The sequence below is a fragment of the Tachyglossus aculeatus genome, chromosome 5 (genome assembly GCF_015852505.1).
Source record: "Tachyglossus aculeatus isolate mTacAcu1 chromosome 5, mTacAcu1.pri, whole genome shotgun sequence".
Lineage (NCBI taxonomy): Eukaryota > Metazoa > Chordata > Mammalia > Monotremata > Tachyglossidae > Tachyglossus > Tachyglossus aculeatus.
In genome coordinates this window covers 95,401,219-95,426,126 of record NC_052070.1, presented here as the reverse complement: position 1 = coordinate 95,426,126, position 24,908 = coordinate 95,401,219, and the positions used below count along the sequence as shown (strand labels likewise).

General features: G+C 41.6%; 1 protein-coding gene across 2 annotated transcripts in view; it reads left to right on the top strand.

Moving 5' to 3' along the window:
• Positions 1-24,908, top strand: part of MCTP2 (multiple C2 and transmembrane domain containing 2) — a 188,419-nt gene that overhangs the window by 69,285 nt on the left and 94,226 nt on the right. For both annotated transcript variants that reach the window (XM_038746270.1, XM_038746271.1), the window contains 3 exons: positions 10,931-11,117; positions 11,929-12,022; positions 21,998-22,100. In XM_038746270.1, the coding sequence (XP_038602198.1) occupies positions 10,931-11,117; positions 11,929-12,022; positions 21,998-22,100 (384 nt within the window). The remainder of the gene's footprint in view (positions 1-10,930; positions 11,118-11,928; positions 12,023-21,997; positions 22,101-24,908) is intronic.

The window sequence follows — 24,908 nt, the reverse complement described above, 5'->3', positions numbered from 1 at the left end:
AGGCAATATGTCTACCAAGTCTTGTATTATTCTCAAGTTCTTAGTACAGTGTCAGCATGTAGTAAGTATTTATTAAGTACCACTGATGATGGATGGCCTACAGGCCATAGACTCTTAGTGTTCCCATAGGGTAAGAATGAATCAGTCAGAGGAGGAGCACTTTGTCTTTTATATAGAGCCAGGCCAGGAAAAATCATGTCCTTTAGTGATGGATAACTAGAATGTTCTTTGCATGAGTAAAGAACAAATACCCTTTCACTTAACATGTCATTGTGATGTCACATTTCCTTTGACACAATAGGAAAGATTTTCCACCTAAATGTTATGCCTCTTCACATAGAGAAAATATTTTAAGAGTTGCCATTTTCTCACTGTTTTGTCATTTGGGCATACATTTATTATTTTAGATATTTCCTGTTTGCCAGTAAGAATCATACCTACACTAGTGATCACAGTGGCCTTCCTTTCCTTGGGCTCCAAAGGATATAATTTTTTTGCATCCTTTTCCTTTTTCCTCTCCTGAGGTAAGAAGATAAAAGTTCTCTCCTGGGAGTCAGTCAGAGTGCACTCCTCACCACTGAACTTACTAAATGGGGCCAAATCCTTCTCTAAAATGATTCATTTTTTGCCCATTCTGGGGACCAGAGGGGTTTGCTCATGGATCATAACTGGTAATAATAATAATAATAATTTTGGTATTTGTTAAGCACTTACTATGTTCAAAGCACTGTTCCAAGATCTGGGGAGGATACAAGGTGATCAGCTTGTCCCATATGGGGCTCACAATCTTAATCCCCATTTTACAGATGAGGTAACTGAGGCACAGATAAGTTAAGTGAGGTGCCCAAAGCCACACAGCTGACAAGTGGTGGAGCCGGGATTTGAATCCATGACCTCTTACTCCCAAGCCCGTGCTCTTGAGATCTTGGGTTGCAGCATTTCTTTGGACAAACAAAATAGTTTAAGTTGTATACCCTTTGTGGGTTTACTTTCTATTTTTTAAATTAAAATCTTGGGTCTTCATTTTAGACTTTCAAAGGGAGGGAAACCTGGATTCACCTTATCCCAAATTTCTAAATGGAAAGTGTCCAATTAAAGGAAAACACTCTGTAGCAGTGCAATTTACTAGCACAAAAATCCTGTAACAGGTAGGAAGAGTCACACCCTTTCCAGATTCAAAATGCTAGTTTGCAGCTAATTGATATAAGTTGAAGTTGAGTCTTTCTAAGGAACGTGCCCCCAATGAAACTCACATTGAGCAACCCAGATTCATGACTTTCTCTTAGGTTTGTCAAGATTTTGTAACTTCAGTAGTAGATAAACCAAAAACCACCAGAAATGACTTTACTGGGTCAGAACTCTGGCCCCTCTAGCCCAGTATTCTCTTTCTGAACAGTGACATCAGGATTATTGGATCTTAGTCTCAGAATAAGATATGGACTTCTAAATAAATAAAATTGTAGCCTGGAGAAATCAGTAGGTAATTTGTTAGACCCTAACTGTAGGGACTGTCTCTATAGGTTGCCAACTTGTACTTCCCAAGCACTTAGTACAGTACTCTGCACACAGTAAGTGCTCAATAAATACGATTGAATGAATGAACAAATGAAAGATTGTGTCTGATTTTTTTTCTCTGCAGCTTATGCAAAATGATAACTAAGAGGAGATGCAGAACAGTGCTCTGATAATTACTAAGGTGTTGTTAAATGGACCATTCAGAAGAAAGTTTAATGCATTTGAGATAAGGTCAACTAGAGAAGCGAAGATTCAGGTGGGATTTAAATCAGTATTGGTAACAAAACATTAGAGGTGAGAAGCAGCATTGCCTAGTGGATAGAACACAGGCCTGGGAGTAAAAGGACTTGGATTCTAGTCCTGGCTCCACCACTTCTCTTCTGTGTGAATTTGGGCAAGCCACTTAACTTCTCTGTGCCTCAATTATCTAATCTGTAAAATGGGAAGTAAGACTGTGAGCCCCATGTGGGACGTGTACTTTATCCAACCTGATTACTTTGTATCTACCCCAGCACTTAGAACAATGCCTGGCACATAGTAAGCAATTAACAAATACCTTAACAAAAAATAAAGAAGGTGTGATTCCTTTTTTTTTTCCCTGTTGAGGATGGGAAGGAGGCCCAAAGGCTGTAAGTGAAGCAGAGAACAACACCAAACATCTCTCCTGGTACAGTTGGGAGAAACTGAAATTATTATTGAGAGTTGTGGCAGATTTCAATCTATGAAGGAAGGTTTTGGTAAGATCCTTCCTAGAACCAAGAGACTAAATTGCAAAATACCCATTAGATTGCAAACTCCTCAAGGGCAGGCACTGTGTCTTTTACTTCTCTCGTGATCTGCCAAGCATCTGAGTACAGCACCTGCACACAGAAGACACTCAAACATTACTGATGATGATGACTAGATGACATTCCAAGATCCTTTCCAATCCTGGGATTCTAAACTGTTTTCTCATGTAACGGAGATGACTTTGACTTGTAGGTACAGTGTTGAATCCTGTGTACAGTATTAGACGAAGGGGTTTTTTTTGCTCATGAAATTTAATTTGGGGCTGTTTATCTGTATAATCCCAAACTGGAACCAAAGTTACCCATCCTTTATATGTAACTACCCAAGGAAAATATGGCAGTAGAAACTCTAGTCGGAATCCAGCTGAGGGGACTGTGAAGGCCCTGGTGATCACAGTCGAACAGGATTCTCCAAACATGATAATGGTCAATGTTGAGATTTAATCAGTTCCACAAATTGGATAGAATAGCAACAAACTCTGAGTCTTTACGAGTTGCTGTTTAAAGCCTCTGAAGTTCAAACTCCAGGGCTAAGTTTGATGATCTGATTAACAAAAATCAGACACAGGCTTTGGTCACAAGGTTGTTTGAATTTGTATCTGGAAGATGTGGTGGGAATGATGGTTTAGTCTAGAACAACCCCAAATTAACTTGCCATAGCTTCCCTTTAAACCCAGTTATAGTTTGCACACGCACACACACACACACACACACACGCACACACACACACACACAAACACACACAACTTTCCCTTTCCTCCTCCTCCTCTTCGCGTCTGTCTGTCTCTCTTCCTCTCTCTCTCTCTCTCTCTCTCTCAAAACAGGGAAGTAACATGTTCACATTTTTCTCACTAAGCCCAACCTTTTTTGTAGTGAAATGATGCTTTCTCATTGCAGAATTTAATTCTGAATTTCACTAGGACTAGATTTAAAAATAATTTTTATCAAATGATGTGTTTTGGGGAGAGCAGACCATTATTTCAGGGTAATCAACCATAATGACTGGTTAAATCCTAGCCAGTTCTATCTGGAGAATTCTGGAATGAGGATCCATAGACCTAATTTAGCTATCTATCCTCAGACACAACTCCTAGTCTTTGTCATAAAAAGTTGAGCTGGCCTTCAGTCAGTTTACATCACCAGAGGGGTTTGCTCATGGATCATAACTGGTAGAGATTCTGGGTTGCAGCGTTTCTTTGGACAAACAAAATGGGCCCAAAGCCTTCCCATGAATCGACAATCTGCTTTTTATGGCCAGACTTGACACATTCACAGTTTTTCTCCTGGATGTGTTTTTTTTTTTCTTTCCCTTCTTTACCTTAGCTCCTGAGATTTACTGCCCTTAAAGCTATTGCTCTATTTTCTGTCCTTGCATTTAAGTTAAAAGCTGACCATTCTGCAGTATAAAACATAGAATTATGGTAATGAATACGAGGTTAAAAGCTATCATGACAAGTAAGACTCTGGCAGATTTGGCTGCCTGATACAGTAAAATTATGCATTGAATTAAAGCATTAAAATGCAGCAGAATTAATGAGGGGGAGAAGAGCAAATGAGAGGGCAGGAGCAATGCTGTATCAGCATGTAGATTATAAAGGGACCAAATTGGGACCAGATACTAGATATAAAAAAAAATGATGCTATTTGGACCCTAGTGTCTTCTTCATAGACTCACCAGAGGAATACAAAATGAGTGAAGGGAAAAGAAAATGCAGATTGTGGGTGAATGTATGTTTTCAGCTTATTGAGCTCAGTTCTTCCCTCTGGCCCTGGACAGGGGTTTCCTGGGAGTGGACAGGAAGAAGTTTCCTCCAGTTGTCTTCCACTGCCGTTACCTCCTCCCACTCTGTTCCTATAATGCCAGGTCGGCTGTTGGCTAGGTCTAGTTGGCAGTGGTGGTTCTGCCAACTGGTGTTGTCCAGGATTATTAGTAAGTCACGGTAATCATCAGGCAGTCAATTGTATTAAGTGCTTACTGTGTGCAGAGCACTGCACTAAGCACTTGGGGGAGGACAATATAACAGTATAACAGACACATTCCCTGCCCACAATGAGTTTACAGTGTAGAGCAGGGGACAGACAAGAAATAAATTAAAGTGCAGTTATGTACCTAAGTGCTAAATGCTTCTAGACTGTGAATCCGTCATTGGGTAGGGACCGTCTCTATATGTTGCCAACTTGTACTTCCCAAGCGCTTAGTACAGTGCTCTGCACACAGTAAACGCTCAATAAATACGATTGAATGAATGAATGCTATGGGCATGGGAGGGGGATGAATAAAGGGAGCAAGTTAGGGTGACACAGAAGGGAGTGGAAGGAGGGGAAATGAGGGACTTAGCCGGGGAAGGCCTCTTGGAGAAGCTGTGCCTACAATTAGGCTTTGAAGGTGGGGAGAATAACGTTTGTTGGATATGAAGAGGGAGGGTGTTAAAGGTCAGAGGCAGGATGTGCGTGAGAAGTTGGCAGCGAGATAGACAAGATCGCAGTATAGTGAGATGGTTGGCATTAGAGGAACAAAGCATGTGGGGTTGGGTTGTAGTAGGAGAGTAGTGATATGAGGTAAGTGGGGGCAAGGTGATTGAGTGCTTTAAAGTCGATGGTGAGGAGTTTCTGTCTGATGTGGTGGTACATGGACAACCACTGGAGGTTCTTGAGGAATGGGGAAACGTAGCCAGAAGATTTTCTTAGAAAAATGAAGAATATTGTGCCAGTCCCACAACACTTATGTACATATCTTTAAATTATAATACATTACTTATTCATATTAATGACTGTCTCCCCCACTAGACTCTAAGCTCATTGTTTCCATGGAATTTGTCTGTTATACTGTTGTATTGTACTCACCCAAGCACTTACTACAGTGCTCTGCACATATTAAGTGCTCAGTACATGCAATTGATTGATATTGTGTATCTCAATTCAAACCTTGCCTGCATCCAGAGATTTCCTGACTTCTCTGTAATATCTAAGAAGGGAATGAAAATTGAATTCAACCAGGGATAGTCATGCTGGACAGAGAACAAAAGATTCGAGGAAACTGCACATAGAATGGTAAAGAAAAAAGTGCTATCGCAAATGCCTGAAAAAGTAGCTTTCTGTTTCTCCCTTAAACTGCCTTTTGCTATTTACAGTGGGAGGTATAGGAGAGACTAGGTGGGTAAAGAACACTCAGTGTTTCTTGTGGGTTGTGGAAATGATAGATGTGCTGAGGCATAAGATATGGGGAGAGGGAAAGGAATATGGGGCTGTAGATGAGTTGAGTGCAGCATAGCAAACGTTCCCCTCATGACCTGAAGACATTAAGGCATTTAATGGTATATATAGTATACCAGGTGTGAAGTTTTCTCACACAGAGGTTCTGGCCCAATTATGTAGAAATAAAAACAGTGAGTCAGTAGTAAACACAGCTTCCTTTTTCTGTAGGAATGCTAGATTAAACATGTTGTATTTGGGTATATATCAATTTTCTCTCTACAGTAGAAACCTTTATATATGTTTTAGCTTATTGTTCCAGGTTTAAATGATTGGATTCCTATATTTCATGTTCAAGCACATTACAGGTCCATAGAGATGTTTTTGCAGAGAATGAGAACTGCTTTGAATGTAACTAGATTTCTGGGAGAATGCTTAGAATGAGGTCATGGGAACACATATGCTCCCAGTTCTATAAAGTAAGAGTTGCATTCATGCAAAACCTCACATTAAGCAAAAATGTGTATGGTAGTGCTTTCCTATTCCACGCTGCTTGGGAACAAGCATTCTCATCAGCAGCACACAACATTGGATCGAACAGGCTAACGTTGTCAGAAGACTGTTCCCTAGTTCCATAATCATATTCTAGCCCAAATGCACATTAAAAACATTTGTTACAGCGGAACTGAATGTAATGTGCTGAAGGAGCCATTAAGCACTTAGTACAGTGCTCTGCACACAGTAAGCATTCAGTAAATACAGTTGAATGAATAAAAAGTAGGATACATCCAGAAAAATTGGGCATTTAAAATTTTGTTTGGGAAAGTCCAGAATAGGTGATATTTTACACTTAATGCCCTTTAAGCATTTTCTGTTTGTTTGTTTTGCTTTATATGGTATTTGTTAAGTGCCAAGCACTGTACTAAGTGCTGGGGTAGGTACAAGATAATGAAATGCTAAGAGATGGGGCTCCCAGGCTTGATCACCATTTTACAGATGAGGTAACTGAGACACAGAGAAGTTAAAGCACTTGTCTGAGGTCCTCATCAAACAAGTGGCTCAGCCAGGATTAGAACCCAGGTCCTGAATCCCAGGCCTGTGCTCTAACCATTAGGCCACACCACTTCCCATATGCTGGGGAATATATGGATTTGAATCCAAAACAAAATTTATTTGAATTAAAATTTTATCAATTTGGCTTTTCTGGCTTTTCAGGCTTTCCAGTCCTCGTTTGGCTATTCATGGGTCCCAAATCTGCTCCATGTGACTCCTTGCAACTATGAGCCATCCTCCTGCTGCTCTTAAGAAGACAGGAAAATAAATTGGTTTTAACTGAGATATGAAGTTCAGCTTCCCCCCAAACTTCTGGTTCCTCTGTGATCTTTGAGGCATGTAGCTGTGCCAGGTGATAATAATTGTAGTATTTATTAAGTGTTTACTATGGGCCAATCACTGTGCTAAGAGCTGGGGTAGATAGAAAATAATCAGGACAGACAGTCCCTGCTCTACATGGGGCTCACAGTTAAAGGAGGGAAAACAGTTATTGGATCTCGATTGTACAGGTGAGGAATTTGAAGTACAGAGAGGTTGTGACTTGGTCAAGGTCACGCAGATGGCAAGTGGCAGAGGTCAGAATTAGAACCCAAGTTCTCTGACTCTTTAGATTGTGTTCTTTCCACTAGGCCGCTAGGAAAAGTCTGGCGCAATGCTTGGAGTGCAAAAACTCCACTCGTGCCATCTTGCCTATTTCCCTATATTCCAGAAGACCATCCCTAATTATGTGGGTAAGGTGAACCATGTTTCAGATAAAACACTTTGATAACAGAAGGGACATCTGTCAGTGTGTTATAGTTGATAGAACACAGGCCTGGAAGTCAGAAGGTCATGGGTTCTAATCCCAGCTCCACCACTTGTCTACTGTGTGACCTTGGGCAAGTCACTTCACTTCTCTGTGCCTCAGTTACCTTATCTGTAAAATGGAGATTGAGACTGTGATCCCCATGTGGGACAGGGACTGTGTCCAACACAATTTACTTGTATCCACTCCAGGGCTTGGTACAGTGCCTGGCACATAATAAGCACTTAACAACTACCAAAATTATTATTTAAATACCACAGTTATTATTTAGTGAAGCCCAATAAGCACAAGGGGTCAGTAATTTTGCACAGAAGTTAGTCATAAACCATAGGAAGAAAAGAAAGTCAGGGGGAACAAAAATTTTTTAAGTATATTCCCTTCCTTATAAAATTGGGTATTTAATTATTTTTCCCATTCCTTAGAACTTTGATAGTAGTGTGGAAATTCATATAGTGGACTGTGGCAACTTTATCCATGAGTGAACGCCCCACTCCCTACATACTAGACATCACCTAATGAGATTCTAGCCTATTGTTCCTGATTTCTAAACTCTCCAGTTCTTATACAATTTTCTTTTCAACCAAAGATTTGATAATATTTCCTCATTCGGCACCTTAAAGGAGAGAGATGCTAAAATTTTATTATAGGAAAAAACCTGAAGGTCTTTTAAATCTGGAACATCTGAAAAACAACAGTAAAACCTCTTTTGTATGTCATTTGATGTTGAATCTAATTATCTCCTTAAAGCACTTATAAGAGATAAAATTTTTCCTCTGCTAAGGTCTATTTAAAATTGATTTGAAATGAATTTTCCACTTGATGGTTTGGAGGAAAGAAGACACAGTCTTCTTGTCTATCTGTGAGATGTATTTATCTGTAGCTTCATCTCATTTAATGCGTATTTTCAATTTTGTGTTTTCATACTGGATTTCCCCAGCCCTGAGAATGTCAGATCAATGAGAAACAGAATAAAGATCTTCTGGAAGGTAGATTTTAGCTGGTCCAGAAATATATTAAGTGAGCACTTTAAAATGATTGAATAAACAGAGTGGAATTCAAGCCTACCATCTACACATTGTCACCTGTAGGAATAATTAAATGTCACTTATAAGTCGACTATGAACTTAGTGTCTCAGAAGAGTTGGCTTTACTGCCAACCATTATTAGGTAAAGAGGAAGTAGTTTATTTTATGAAGATAAACTGCAACTGTGTGGCTAACTTCATTGTATCACATGTAAAATCCCCAGGCAGATTTGGAAGCATAGTCTGAGTCAACTGCCAGTTTAACCTTTTATTTTTGAAAGTTGACTATTTTGTCCAGAAACTGGGAAAACATTAATGAATACATGTCAGGATGCTGGCCATGATGATGATGATGGTATTTGTTAAGCGCTTACTATGTGCCAAGCACTGTTCTAAGCTCTGGAGTAGATTCAAGGTAATTAGATTGTCAATCAATCAATCAATCAATCGTATTTATTGAGTGCTTACTATGTGCAGAGCACTGTACTAAGCGCTTGGGAAGTACAAATTGGCAGCATATACAGTCCCTACCCAACAGTGGGCTCACAGTCTAAAAGATTGTCCCAATTGGGGCTCACAGTCTTAATGTCCATTTTACAGATGAGGTAACTGAGGCACAGAAAAGTTGTGACATGCTTAAAGTCACACAGCTGACAAGTGGCAGAGCCAAGATTAAAACCCACAACCTCTGAATCCCAAGCCCAGAATTTTTCCACTAAACCACGCTGATTCTCTAGACCATGAGGTTAGGTAGGAGTCACATTCCTAAGGTCTTGGATTCTTCTGGTACCTGGCACTGGAAAAGGTTTTCTTAATACTTGGTCATCTTTTCCCAAGTAAAGTCCACTAAACACCCCCCGAACACAATTGGAAGGACCATTCTTATGGTTCATTAAATGAGGCCCTACAGTTGTGAGAGGCTTTGTTCTTGAGGGCAGACCCAAGTCCTTGCTCCCAGGCTGATTTTGGCAGAGATCCTGCACCAACAGACACTTCACTTCTCTAATGCCAAACTACTCACTGTACCTATCTATCTATGTCTTATCTATCTCACCACTGACCCCTTTCCCATGTCCTACCTCTGGCCTTGAATGTCCTCCCTCTTCATTGCCGACAGACCATCACTCACCTCTCCTTCACTTCTCTTCTAAGAGGTCTTCCCCAACTAAGCCCTTGTTTCCTCTTCCCCCACTCCCTTCTGCATCATCTTTGCACTTGAATTTCCACTCTTTATTCACCCCCCACCTCAGCCCCACAGAATTTTGTACATGTCTGTAACATTTATTCATATTAATGTCTGTCTCCCCCTCTAGATTGTAAACTTGTTGTGGCCAGGGAATGTGTCTACCAACTCCTGTTGCATTGTATTCTACCAAGTGCTCAGTATAGTGCTCTGCGAACAGCAGGCACTCAATAAATATGATTGATTGATTAAAGGAAATACATTTCCAGATAGAGAGCACCCTCATTCACTGGCACCCATATCTTCAGCTGTCCTTAAGAACCCAGCTGACGCATTTCCCCTTATGCTGGTCCCTAGCCACATAGAGTGGGTCAAATCTCAATTTTGCCCCTCTTTGACCTCACTCTCCAAAACCATCTCCCTCCTCTTCCCCCGCGCTAGTCCTGCCAAGTTTCTTCTGAGGGCAAAAGGAGCCAAAATTATTTCCGGACAGGATGATGAAGCCAATGAAACCATGCTCCAGGGAAATGCTGCAGAGACTCTGTCAGAATAGAAACCAAGTTCCGCCTGATCTGAGCAAATCCGGGACCTTTTCAGTGACCAAATGAATAAAATGGTTTACCACGTCAGCCACCTTTTTGTGTTAGTTTCTGTACTGAAATGTGTTTGAGGTTTTCAACATTCCCAGAAAATTAGCTGTTAAGAGGCGGAAAACATGCAATTTATAGCAGATGGGTACAAACTGCTCTGGCAGTGTAACTAAAATGGAATCAATCAACAGCACTTCATGCCCCATTTACCCAGAAGAAACCCACCTGGGGGACCCCTTTGGAATCTTTGCCTATTAATAAAACACCTTAACAAGTTTTCTTTAAATAAAACCTTGCCAGTTGGTATTAATTGGGTAGAAAATGGTTTCTCCATCAGAACTCAACTGCCATTTTTTTGTCCCATTTTTAAGCCCTAATTCTTTGTTTTATGTATTTGTAAAAGCAGACTAGCTATAAAATATAGTCAGGTTAATAATAGTTAATTTCTGCAGTAACTTTATTTTATCACATTCAATCTAAATCTTATCGTATTCTCTCTGTCTTTCCACTTTTTTTAAATCTGACTACCTCCCTGCGTCTTCCCCATTTCCATCATAGAGTGTCACACTGACATTTTGCATCACCAACTAGGAGAATGTCTTTCACCTTCTCTCCCCTGTAGTAGACTTGGCTATAAATTAGAGTACAAGCTTAGTAAGACCTCCAAGAAAAATTGGTCCAAGGAACACAATGGGTTGTAAAATAAAACTAGCGACTTTGAATGTCCTAATGAAGCCAAGGTTTAATCACTTTTTTTTTTGATTCATGAAATCGCTGTAGGTGTAAAGTGGACATTGCGGTACTGCCACTCAAGCAAGCCAATTGTTTAGAACTGCCACTGGAAAACCAACTGGGGTCACTACTTATGCTGATCACACTTACGCCCTGCTCAGGAGTGTCTATCTCTGATCTATGTGTCTGTCCTTTGGCAGACCCCAGTGAGAGAAAGCAGATATCCCAGCAATATGTGAGTGCTCTGCAGTGTTATGTCACTTTTCTTTTTAAGTTGAAACCAAGATATGATCTGAAAAACTGCATAAAAGGGATCTTTGTCCATAGTTTAATGGTTTATCTCATGAAGGAGGTTATTACACATAAAGGTTAGTGTGGTTATGGACAGATGAAATTAAACTATTTGTTAACTTGTTTGAATTTTTAGGAGAAAGGTATTTCTCATATTATACTGATGAACATACACCCGTGGAATGTGGATCTCTAATTCTGAGTATTTACCTGGTTCATGTGCCTAAGCTATGAGTATAGAGGAAAGTTTCTTATGATACATTACATTTTTAAGAAAATAATTAAAGTAGAGATTTAGTAGAATAAATCTACTGTAACCTCTATCTGAGACTTTCCCATTTTAAGCAATGTGGAATGGTGACATCCCTGAATTTCCAGGTGCATGTGTGCAGTGGAAGAAGGGGATCATGGGAACTGAAGGGAGACAGATCCCCTCACGTCCATTGGCCAAGTTGGAAAAAAGAATGTATAAGACAATTTCAGTGAAGATGTGAAAAAAGTAAGGGTCACACTGACAAAATATCAGTGCCTTTCTAGGGCAACTGCAAAGTCACTGGTTAGTTAACCCTTGAAGATGCCTTTGACTCACTATGACCATATTCATGTATATACCTTTGACAGATATAGATATATGACCTATTGCATATACCTTGGCTTTGGAAACTGTAAGACAAATTTAGAAAACATTCCTGAAATGAATGTAGACATTATTTTACTGGTATTTTGTTAATCCTTTTTAATCTCTTTTGTTCCAGGGCTTCCAGAACTCCCTGAAAGATGTGAAGGATGTTGGCTTTTTACAAGTGAAAGTTTTAAAGGCATTAGATCTCTTAGCTGCAGATTTCTCAGGTATAGAGTATTCTTCTTTTCATCTGTTTGCCTGTGGCTTATTTTTGGCTCTGCATTTTCTTCTTGTTTCTGCTCCTGAATGACCTACTTAGCAAACAGATTCATAAACAGTCGAGTTAAGCAAATGTCTTCAGGCCATGTCTTTGTTTTATCCTTTGTTTAAGGAATGTTGATTCCACAATTAGAAAATCTCAAATAATCCAACAGGAAAAAGGGTTTATTTTGTTAGAATTGGAATATGTGATGGCTGTAGTGGAGGGTTGTCACATATTTAGTAGTAGAATTACTTCACATCAACCATAGAAGAAGTGTATTTCTTGTAATTTATAAAAAGTGTATGGCAGCATCATGCTTATGGTGCTAGTTTTATTCTGCAGGGCTAGGATAAGATAATTGTATATAAACCCTTAATTTGAGGGTGTGTATAGTACATTCTTCCCTCTCCTCACCCTTAACAAATTACCCCTTTTAGTTAATGATTTATATGGATAGTCTCTTGTCTGAGGACCCTTTGTATGTATTAAATGTCTTACTAGGAAAAGATATTCTGCTTAATGATATCCCTTGTTTACAATTAGGAACTTCTCTTCCCATGTTAATATTTTCACAGCAGTAACATTGGTGGATATGGTTTTACACTGCTTTTCCATCTATCCCCCTTACCATATTATTCTGTATCAACATCAGGGATAAGAGCTGAACTCCAATAGGTAGTAACTCTGGTATAGTGATTTAAAGAGCTTTATTTGCCTGCTTTTTCCTGGTGATTATAAACCTGATTACAATTAGCAAATAACAGTTCTTGAAAGTTTGACATAATGTCCCAGTCTTTTAGAAGCAAACTTCATTCTATTCATTCATTCAGTCATATTTATTGAGTGCTTACTGTTTGCATAGCACTGTACTAAGCGCTTGGAAAGTTCAGCAATAAAGAGAGAAAATCCCTGCCCACACTGGGTTTACAGTCTAGAAGGGGGGAGACAGACACCAAAACAAGTAAACAGGTGTCAATATTAATAAATAGAATTATAGATATATACATATATATGTAAGTGCTGTGGGGTGGGGAGGCAGGGAGAGCAAAAGGAGCAAGTCAAGGTGCTGTGGAAGGGAGGGGGAGCTGAGGAAAAAGGAGGCTTAGTCTGGAAGGCCTCTTGGAGGAGGTGCAACTGCAGTAGGCCTTTGAAGAGGGGAAGAGTGATTGGTGGATTTCAGGAGGGAGGGCATTTCAGTCCAGAGGAAGGACGTGGGCCAGAGGCTGAAACTTCTACTTGCTGCCTGCTGTTACCTGGGTGCTTAGGGTTGTTTACAGACTGGATTATCAATATATTGGATTGAGGGAAAGAGACTTGTCAGCAGTTAATCACATTTATAGGCTATTTTGCACTTTATTTTTAGAAGCAAAGTTATTTGCATTCCCTGTCCTTAATGAGAATCTCAGATTATCTTGTGACTTTTTTTTAAGACTTGAGCAAATACTTTGGCTTCAGCCTTAGTGAGGTGATCTTTTACTTAATCAGAGAAGAATTAGTTGGGGCCACATGTAAAGTTACTTTACTGTATCAGTCAGAAGGAGGAATATTACATGAGTGTAATTAGCAATCTGCTCTGAATGCTGAATGATGAGATGATTTAGATTGTTGGGGCTCTATTTCATTCCCCATTCTTTTAACAAAAAGTCAATGTGTCTTGGAAAAGTATCCACAAATTGATTGTGATTCTACTATGGATTGAAAGAGGTAAACTTTCATGTAGAGTCCTAGTAAAATTCATGAACTGAAGTCTGAGATTCTTTGGAGTTATATAATTTACAGAGCCGCAAGAAGAAATCATATGTGCAATTGCCTATGCCAGTATGGTATTGTGATTTTTCAGGGGTGGGGGAAAGGGATCCATTAAGGATGAAAAATGGACAGATTTATTATGAGAAAGCCAGTGGTCCCCACTGACCTTCTATGCATAGTCATTGCATAGAGTAACTTAATATCTTTTATTCCCAGAAAATGTAGAAGTGTTGTTTCTACTGCTTTTGCTTTAAACAGTGGATTGAGGCTGGGAAATTCCTTATGAAGGTAGCACTTAATAATAATAATAATAATAATAATGATGGCATTTGTTAAGCACTTACTACGTGCAAAGAACTGTTCTAAGTGCTGGGGAGGTTACAAGGTGATCAGGTTGTCTCGCTGGGGCTCACAGTCTTAATCCCCATTTTACAGCACTTGAAATGTTTCCATATTATATTGCAGAATTTAGCAGTTCATCTAATTTTATCACCTCAGGAACAAGATTTGAATAATAATAATAATATTTATGGTATTTGTTAAGCGCTTTCTATGTGCCAAGCATTCATCCATTCATTCATTCATTCAGTCGTATTTATTGAGCACTTACTGTGTGCAGAGCACTGTACTATGCACTTGGGAAGTACAAGTTGGAAACATATAGAGATGGTCCCTACCCAACAGCGGGCTCACAGACTAGAAAGGGGAGACAGACAACAAAACAAAACATATTAACAAAATAAAATAGGATAAATATGTACAAGTAAAATAAATAAATAGAGTAATAAATATGTACAAACATATATACATATATACAGGTGCTGTGGGGAGGGGAAGGAGGTAAGGCAGGGGGATGGGGAGGGGGAGGAGGGGGAGAGGAAGGAAGGAACTCAGTCTAGGAAGGCCTCCTGGAGGAGGTGAGCTCTCAGTAGGGCTTTGAAGGGAGGAAGAGAGCTAGCTTGGCGGATGTGCAGAGGGAGGGCATTCCAGGCCAGGGGGAGGACGTGGGCCGGGGGTCAATGGCGGGAGAGGCGAGAACGAGGCACAGTGAAGAGGTTAGCGGCAGAGGAGCGGAGGGTGCAAGCTGGGCTGTAGAAGGAAAGAAGGGAGGTGAGGTAGGAGGGGGCGAGGTGATGGAGAGCCTTGAAGCTGAGAGTGAGGAGTTTTTGCCTAATGCATAGGTTGATTGGTCACCACTGGAGATTTTTGAGGAGGGTAACATGCCCAGAGCCTTTCTGCACAGAGATGATCCCGGCAGCAGCGTGAAGTATAGATTGAAGTGGGGAGAGACAGGATGATGGGAGATCAGAGAGGAGGCTGATGCAGTAATCGAGTCGGGATAGGATGAGAGATTGAACCAGCAGGGTAGCAGTTTGAATGGAGAGGAAACGGTGGATCTTGGCTATGTTGAGGAGGTGAGAGCGGCAGGTTTTGGTGATGGATTGGGTGTGAGGGGTGAACGAGAGAGCAGAGTCGAGGATGACACCAATGTTGTGGGCTTGTGAGACAGGAAGGGTGGTAGTGCAGTCAACAGTGATGGGAAAGTCAGGGAGAGGGCAGGGTTTGGGAGGGAAGATAAGAAGTTCAGTCTTGGTCATGTTCTACACTATTCTAAGTTCTAAGCACTGTTCTAAGTGCTGGGTTAGTTACAAGGTAATCAGGTTGTGCCACGTGGGTCTCACAGTCTTAATCCCCATTTTACAGAGGAGGTAACTGAGGCACAGAGAAGGTAAGTGGCTTGCCCAAGGTCACACAGCAGAAGTGGTGGAGCCAGAATTAGAACCCACATCCTCTGACTCCCAAACCCGTGTTCTTTCCACTAAGCCACGCTGCTTCTCAAAGCTTTCTCCTTATGGAAAGAAAAAAATACTATGTAATCTATATATAAAGGTACAACTTCAAATTATCTTTGGAATATTTATGACGTTTTAGCTTGTGTGAATTAGTATTGAGTCCATACAAAATGTTATTATGGTGTAGAATGGTCTACACATCGGCACTCAAGAAATACCCCAGAATGATTGGTTGGGTGACCAGTCATGGAAATATTTTGAACTCACACATACAAATTAAGTTCCTTATAATCAGTATTTATTAAACATCCACTTTAGGCCAAACACTGTGATAGATACTATAGGAAATTACATAGAGAAGCTGTGGGGCCTGGGAGTCAAAAGATCTGAGTTCTAATCCCTGCTCCAACACTTGTCTGCGGTGTGATCTTGGGCAAGTCATGTAACTTTTCTGTGCCTCAGTTACCTCATCTGTAAAATGGTTATTAAGACCATGAGCTCCACATGAGATATGGACTGTGTCTAACCTGATTAGCTTGCAACCATGCCAGTGTTTAGCAGTTGGCATGTTGTAAGCACTTAGCAAATATCGTTAAAAAAGAAAAATTATTTTGTGCTGTATATCATTCCCCAATCACTAATTAAGTCTGAATTTTAAGGTAATTATTATTTTGAATGCCACCAATGTTTGGCCGGGTGCTCTATTTTTCTACTGTGCAACTTTTCTCAACTTCAAGAAATAAGTGAAATTCTTCATTTTATTTAGTCAACTGCCTTTTCAAAATTTGCCCCCATCACAAAAAGTTACTTGGAACAATTTTTCTGTGCCCTACTGTAAATGAGGAAATAAATATGCTCGATGAACAGGAACAACCTCAAACAAAAGTGGCTTCGATTTTTGTTTCCCAATTTTCGATGATGTGGATAGTGGTTTTGTCAACATGAAATGCCTTTTCCCCCTCAATGAATTTTTTGGTATGTCCAAAAGTGCTGCTTTCAAAGACTGTTGACCAAAAACATTATTCAAAACATAAAATTATAGAGTAGGATTGTTTGGGCTCTCACACACCTGGGAGGGAACTCTTCTGAGGGCTTAGTACAGTGTTCTGCACAGAGATAGCACTCAATAAATACAATTAGTAGATTAATAGCAGCAGTGACCCTTGGCCCTCCTTTTACACAGGACCACCAGGGCCTGATGTTTAACAGAGAGGATGCCCCCTGCCTCCACTCTCCCAAGGCAACATTTTCCCCTCCTCCTTTATAGCCAGGAGGGTGGTAAGCAGGAGATGAGCTAGGCATTCCTTTCTTTAGAAATGTGCTTGGAATAGTGCTTGACACAGAGTGAGCATTTTACAAATATAATAATAATGATAATAATTGTTATTATTCAGTCAGTTATATTTATTGAGCACTTACTATATGCAGAGCACTCTAATTGTGGTATTTGTTAAGTGCTTACTAAGTACCAGGCGCTGTACTAAGCACTGGGGGAGACACAAGAAAATCAGGTTGGATACAGTTCCTGTTCCACATGGGGCTCACAGTCTTAACCCCCATTTTACAGATAAGGTAATTGAGTCATAGAGAAGTGACTTAACCAACATCTCACACTAGACCAGTGGTAGAGCCAGGATTAGAATACAGGTCCTTCTGACATTTGATATTCACCCCACCCCCAACCCTATAGTTATATAGTATAAATTGCTTATTCATTCATATTAATGTCTGTCTACCCCTCTAGACCATAAACATGTTATGTGTAGGGAAAGTACATAACAATTCTAATTCCATTGCATTGTACTCAAGCACTTAGGGCAGTGTTCTGCACATAGTACATGCTCAATTAATACCATTAATTGATTGAAGGCTGGGATGGAAGAGAGTGGTGGCCAAGCCTGGAGATGGTGTATCAGTCAGCTTCACTTGTAACATCAGGCTCAGATGCAGGACTGATGATGTGTACCTCTGTGAAAATTTGTGACCCTCGTGGCAAACTTAGACATAATAATAATAATAATAATAATAATAATAATAATAATAATAATAATAAATAATTATAGTTCTTAAATGCTTACTATTTGCCAAGCACTTTTTTAAGCACTGGGGTAGATACAGGATAATCAGATGCCACATGTGGCTCACAGTCTAAATAGGAGGAAGAACAGATATTGAACCCACATTTTATAGGTGAGGGAACTGAGGCACAGAGACATTAAGTGATTTACCCCAGGTCACAATGCAGACAAGTGACTGAGCCAGGATTAGAGCCCAGGGCCTCTGATTCTCAGGCCCGTGCTTCTTCCACTAGGCCACAGTGTATTTCATAATAACCGAAAAGATAATTCAGAAAAGGCATGAAGTAAAAAAGGATGAGTAATTTGAATTGGTTGTATAATGAGCCTTATAAATCACTAGGTTATTTTAAGGAGGGAAAGCTAACTGGGTGAAACATTCACAAATCGATTTACAAATTAATCGAATTGTGTGTTTTGCCATATAGTTTTCTGCGTATTTTACCTGTCATATTAACAAATGCCACGTTGATGTGCTTTGACCATTCTAAGGGTTCGTTCATTGCACTCCTCAGAGACATGTTGCAAAATTTTCCTATTTGGGAAGTAGATGTCTGCTCCTCATTAGCTGGGATAGCCAGAAGTGTGTTCGTTGCACAGCTCAAGAGCCAGATAGAAAACCAGTGTCTCAAAAGGACATGCCAGTGAATTTTTCCCTGCTGTAGAGTAACCCAGGGGCTTTCATTAAAAGTGTCAGACTGCTTCACCAGAGCCAGTGCTGATCGGATGTCATGTTCGTGCCTCTGGAGGGTAAGTGCTGACACCTACTAATGGCCTGACAAATTGTTAAGTAGCTGATGTAGTTTTGGTTGAAGAATCAAATCACAGAGGCTTGGTATACCTGGACATTTAACTCTGTAGCATTTGCTCTCATATGTACACATCAATGGAGATGAAAGCTATCACAAGGAGTGAGGTGCAGGGGAAGCAGTGTTTTTTGTTTTCCCTGCAAAATAGGGGATTTGGGAGAACTAGGCTGGTTCCTGCCGATCAATCAATCAGTAGTATTTACTGAGTGCTTACTCGGCCGGGCACTGTACAAGCGCTTGGGAGAAGACAAATAGTAGGTACAGTCCCACGCCACAGGAATTTACCTGGCCATGAATCTTGATGGTAGTTATCTTAGACAGCTGTGGATTGAAAGCACATTTGCAACTATTAGTGGGAATAATTCTAGATAAAGTTCAATCAGTCAACGATATGCCCTGAGCACTTCTTCTGTTCAGAGCCCTGCATTTTTCATTTGGGAGAGAACAGTAAAGTTAGGCATAATCTCTGCCCTCAAGGAGGTTAACATTTGGTTAGGGGTAGATAGACACTAAAATAAATTACACCTATGGGAAGTACATGAGTGCTGTGGGGGTGGGTGAATACCTGAGTGTTTAGGGTGAGAGACTAAGTTTAAAGGTGAAGTAGTGGGAGGGAAAGTAGAGAGGGGCAGTTAGTAAGGGAAGGCTTCTTGGAGGAGATATGATTTTACTAAGGCTCTGAATATGGGGAAAGTGGTGGTAAATCAGAAAGAGGAAGGATGGAGAGTGTAAATAAAGAGTTAGAGGTGGGAGAGATGAGAGCAAAACATGATGAGTAGTTTGGTATTAGAAGAGTGAAGTATGCAATCTAGGTTGTAGAGTGAAAGGAGCAAGTATAAGAAGAGTGGAGAGTGCCTTAAAACCAATGGTGAGAAGTTTCTGCTTAATGCAGAGATGGAGGGACAAACATTGGATGAGTCATGGGTCAGATGTGTGCTAAACAATTTTCAGAAAAAAACTGATCCAGGCAGCACAGTCAGGTATGGACTGAAGAGGGAAGGGGCCAGAGGTAGGATGGTCAGTGAGGAGGCCAGCCCAAATGTAGAGGTAGATATGACCATTGAGGTAATTGTGAAGGAAGAACCAACAGAATTTAGTGACTAGCTGAATATGTGAATATGTGAAAGAAATGATATGAGGATATGTCCAAGACTGAACTATATGTCCAAGACTGAACCCCTTATCTTCCCTCCCAAACCCTGCCCTCTCCCTGACTTTCCTATCACTGAAGACGGCACTGCCAACCTTGGTGTCATCCTCGACTCCGCTCTCTCGTTCACCCCTCACACCCAATCCATCACCAAAACATGCCGGTCTCACCTCCGCAACATCGCCAAGATCCGCCCTTTCCTCTCCATCCAAACCACTACCCTGCTGGTTCAATCTCTCATCCTATCCCGACTGGATTACTGCATCAGCCTCCTCTCTGATCTCCCATCCTCCTGTCTCTCCCTACTTCAGTCTATACTTCATGCTGCTGCCCGGATTATCTTTGTGCAGAAACGCTCTGGGCATGTTACTCCTCTCCTCAGAAATCTCCAGTGGCTACTAATCAACCTACACATCAGGCAAAAACTCCTCACTCTTGGCTTCAAGGCTCTCCATCACTTCGCCCCCTCCTATCTCATCCCCCTTCTTTCCTTCTACAGCCCAGCCCACACCCTCCGCTCCTCTGCCACTCACCTCCTGTGCTTGTTCTCGCCTGTCATTCATTCATTCAATCATATTTATTGAGCGCTTACTGTGTGCAGAGCACTGTACTAAGTGCTTGGGAAGTACAAGTTGGCAACATATAGAGACGGTCCCTACCCAGCAGCGGGCTCACAGTCTAGAAGAGGGATGGGGTGGGGTAGGCATTGAGGGGCAGCTTCCCCATCCTGTCCTGGGCTGCTATGCCCTTTCCTGCCCTGCCCCGCTGGGGAGCTGAGTGCTTGGTTCTCTGGCCTAGTTGAGCCATTGGCCTGGGCAGCCTGTCTCCATGCTTTGAATGGGAATGCGGGTGGAAGCGGGGATCAAACCTGAGGGCGGCCTGGGGAGAGTTTGGCCTGAGGTGCGGGCCCGGGAGAGTGACCCGACCTAGGGATGGTAAGGGGAGTTCAGAATAGGTTATGGAGGCCTAGTTCCTGTCTCTACTGGAGATTGACTATTAATGTCGCCTGCTTGGGGTCCTTGAGGGATGGTCACTGGGGAGGAGAAGGAGGAGGAGGAAGAGAAGGGGGAGGAGGAAGAGAAGGAAGATTAAGAGAAGGGGGAGGAGGAAGAGAAGAAGGAGGAGGAAGAGAAGCAGCATGGCTCAGTGGAAAGAGCCCAGGCTTTGAAGTCAGAGTTCATGGGTTCAAATCCCGGCTCCGCCAATCGTCAGCCGTGTGACCCTGGGCAAGTCACCCCACTTCTCTGGGCCCCAGTTCCCCGTCAATCCCCGGCCCACGCCCTTCCCCTGGCCTGGAATGCCCTCCCTCCGCACATCCACCAAGCTAGCTCTCTTCCTCCCTTCAAAGCCCTTCTGAGAGCTCACCTCCTCCAGGAGGCCCTCCCAGACTGAGCCCCATCCTTCCTCTCCCCCTCCCCATCCCCCCGCCTTACCTCCTTCCCCTCCCCACTGCACCTGTATATATGTTTGTACAGATTTATTACTCTATTTTACTTGTACATAGTAACTATTCTATTTATTTTGTTAATGATGTGTATCTAGCTTTACTTCTATTTATTCTGGTGACTTGACACCTGACCTGACAACATGTTTTGTTTTGTCGTCTGTCTCCCTCTTCTAGACTGTGAGCCCGTTGTTGGGTAGGGACCGTGTTTATATGTTGCCAACCTGTACTTCCCAAGTGCTTAGTACAGTGCTCTGCACACAGTAAGCGCTCAATAAATACGATTGAATGAATGAATGATAATGCCAAGGTTGCAGGCTTGTGAGACATGTTGTCTACAGTGATGAGAAAGTCCATGGTGAGGAGAGAGTTTGGGAGCAAAGATGAGTGGTTCAATTTTGAACATGTTGAGTTTGAGATGTTGGTGGTACATTCAAGTGGAGGTGTCTTGAAGGCAGAAAAAAAAATCCAAGATTTCAGGGACAGGAGGTTGGGGCTGGAGATGTAAGATATTTGTACATCTCCCTTCCTCCTTTATTTTTTCCTTTTCCTTTTTTTAAAAAATTTTAATCCTCTGGGCCTCTTTTCAGGTCTGACGATTGTCATCTTACATTACAACATTCCAGAAATCCTCAATATTAAATAAGGATGGCTGCTAGGTAGGGTCATGGAATAGGGGTTAGAATAGCAAACTCAGAATTTGACCTTCTGGCCCATGACTCATCATGTTCAGGAAGGATTAGCCTAATGGTGAGTAAAATAGCTACAAGGGAACCTTAAAATAGTCACTGGGTAGATGTGATTGCATTGAGCTCACAGCACAGAGCAGTTGTCTTGGCAATTTATTTCAAGAGACTGTCTTTTCTGGGTGTGTTTTGGGTCATGATAAGCCCTTTAACCCTTAAATCATCTCATTCCAGGAAAGAGTGACCCTTTCTGCTTGTTGGAATTGGGCAACGATAGGCTTCAAACGCATACAGTTTACAAGAACCTCAATCCCGAGTGGAATAAAGTGTTTACGTTGTAAGTATCAGGAGGGAGCAGCAAGTGATCCAACTGTGATCATGGAGGAATTTTAACTGTGCTGGCTACAGATAAGCAACGTAGCCTAGTCAAAAGAGCACATCCCTGGGAGTCAGAGGACCTTGGTTCTGATCCTGGCTTCACTATGTACTTGCTGTGTGACCTTGGGCAAGTCACTTAACTTCTCTCCTTCTACAGCCCACCCCGCACCCTCCGCTCCTCTGCCACTAATCTCCTCACCGTACCTCGTTCTCGCCTGTCCCGCCATCGACCCCTGGCCCACGTCATCCCCCGGGCCTGGAATGCCCTCCCTCTGCCCATCTGCCAAGCTAGCTCTCTTCCTCCCTTCAAGGCCCTACTGAGAGCTCACCTCTCAGTGAGGAGGTTAGCGGTAGAGGAGCGGAGCACGCGGGCTGGGCTGTAGAAGGATAGAAGAGGGGTGAGGTAGGAGAGGGTGAGGTGATGAAGAGCCTTGAAGCTGAGAGTGAGGAGTTTTTGCTTGATTTGTAGGTTGACAGGCAACCACTGGAGATTTTTGAGGAGGGGAGTGACATGCCCAGAGTTTCTTTACAAAGATATTCTGGGCAGCAGAGTGAAGTATAGACTGAAGCAGGGAGAGACAGAAGGATGGGAGATCTGAAAGGAGGCTGATGCAGTAATCCAGTTGGGATAGGATGAGAGATTGAACCAACAAGGTAGCGGTTTGGATGGAGAGGAAAGGGCGGATCTTGGCAATGTTGTGGAGGTGAGACCGGCAGGTTTTGGTGACGGATTGATGTGTGGGGTGAATGAGAGAGTGGAGTCAAGGATGACACCAAGGTTGCGGGCTTGTGAGACAGGAAGGATGGTAGTGCCGGATCCTACACCTGTTCCCTCTCCTAATTAGACTGAGCCTCTTGTGGGAACTGATTATCTTATATGTATTCCAGCACTTAATATAGTGCTTGGCACATAGTAAGTGCTTAACAAAGACTACAAGTTTTAATATTGTTACTGCCTTGTGGAATGACTTGGTCTGGTCTGGTCTGGTCTAATGTAGGACTCCCAGGTAGACTCAAGGATATTCTCACTATTTCTGTGTACTTTAGGGAAGCACCCTAGTTTCTGCTCTTCCTCAAAGCCTCTGATTCTTTCATCCCATAATATATTCAAGTCAGACTAGAATGGTAGGCCAGTGAGCAACCCAAATATTTGAAGAAAAGGATTCTTAATTACTAAATCAATCTCTGAATCAGCTTTTCTGAATCCAGGATAATTTAGTTTTTGGTTAGGGAGAACTGCAGGTAGAAACTTGGCATCCAGCCAAGTGAGTTGGCGATTAGCACATTAAGCCTAGAAAACCCATAAACAGCATTATATTTAGGAAAGCCCACCCCACCCTTGAATTTTCATAAGTTCCCAAAGGCTCATCTAATTCCAAAGATATGAACCACCCAGTCTTTAGTGTTCCGCTGCCAAAATTTTCAAACCAAACCAAATGCTTAGTAGGAAGCCGGGGATTTTCATATTTCCCAGCCTGTTTTAGAAGTTGTGGCTTTTGGCATAAAGTTGAATGATTGTGTCAGGCTTGGGTAATAAGTGTTCTATTGCTGTGATGAGCGTACAAGTTTTGTTAGGGTTCTGAGAGAAACAGAGTGGCCTAGTGGATTGATCATGGTCTTGGGATTCAGGGGACCTGGGTTAGACAATTGTATTTATTGGCCACTTACTTTGTACAGAGCACCATACTAAGTACAATATAACAGACACATTCCCTGCCCGCAATGAGTGGCAATTCTAATCCCCACTCTGCCACTTGCCAAATGTGTGACTTTGGGCAAGTCACTTAACTTCTTTGTACCTCATAAGTAGAGATAAAATACCTATTTTCCCTCTCAGGGAAAGGGATAGGGACTGTATCTGATCTGTTAATATTACATCTGCTCCACCACTTAGTACACAGAAAGTGCTAAACACCATTATTGCTATAGAGTAATGGCCTTTTATGTGTAAGAATGGAGTTCATTTGGAAAGAGGGTGGTTGGAATGGTAGAAAAAACAAAATAATCCATTTGAAGTAAGTTCAACTTTGTGTAGGGTCTGGTTAATTGCCAGATGCTGAGATTCACTGGTTTTCACTACAGTTTACCTGAGCTTACACTGACTTCTCCTGATTCTGATGGAGAGTCATTTCAAGAGAAGATCAAGATTGCATGGAACTGCAAATGCTTTATGTTTCTTCTCTGTAGTTTCTAGCATTTTAAAGTGAACTTTTTGATTGTTTACAATATTGAAAAAGGGGTCTTCAACACTAAAATCAAAATAAAGGAAGTGATTTCCTACCATTTTAAATTGAACTAGTTTTCAATAACTCCACCCTCCTATCAATCATTCAGTGGTATTTATTGAACACTACTGTGTGCAGAGCACTGTACTAAGCACTTGGAAGGGTACAATACAACAGAGTTGGTAGACTTATTCCGGAATACAATGAGCTTTCAGTCTAGAGGGGGAGACAGACATTGATATAAATAAATAATTTGCGGATCCTGATGTGTTTCTCTCACAAACACTTAGTACAGTGCTCTACACATAGTAAGTGCTCAATAAATACCATTGATTGATTGATTTACGAATATATTTTCATTCTTTTTCTTTGATTAGTACCGCTGAGTTCTTGTCCATGAGAGGAATGTCACAGAAGCAAAGTTGGGGTGGGGTAGTGTAGGGGTTGGGGGGTGTGGTGTGTGTGTGTGTGTGTGTGTTTTCATAGAGATATATGAATCTGCTGTGATGGAAGGTTTGGGAATACAGCCCTTTTGATTTCAT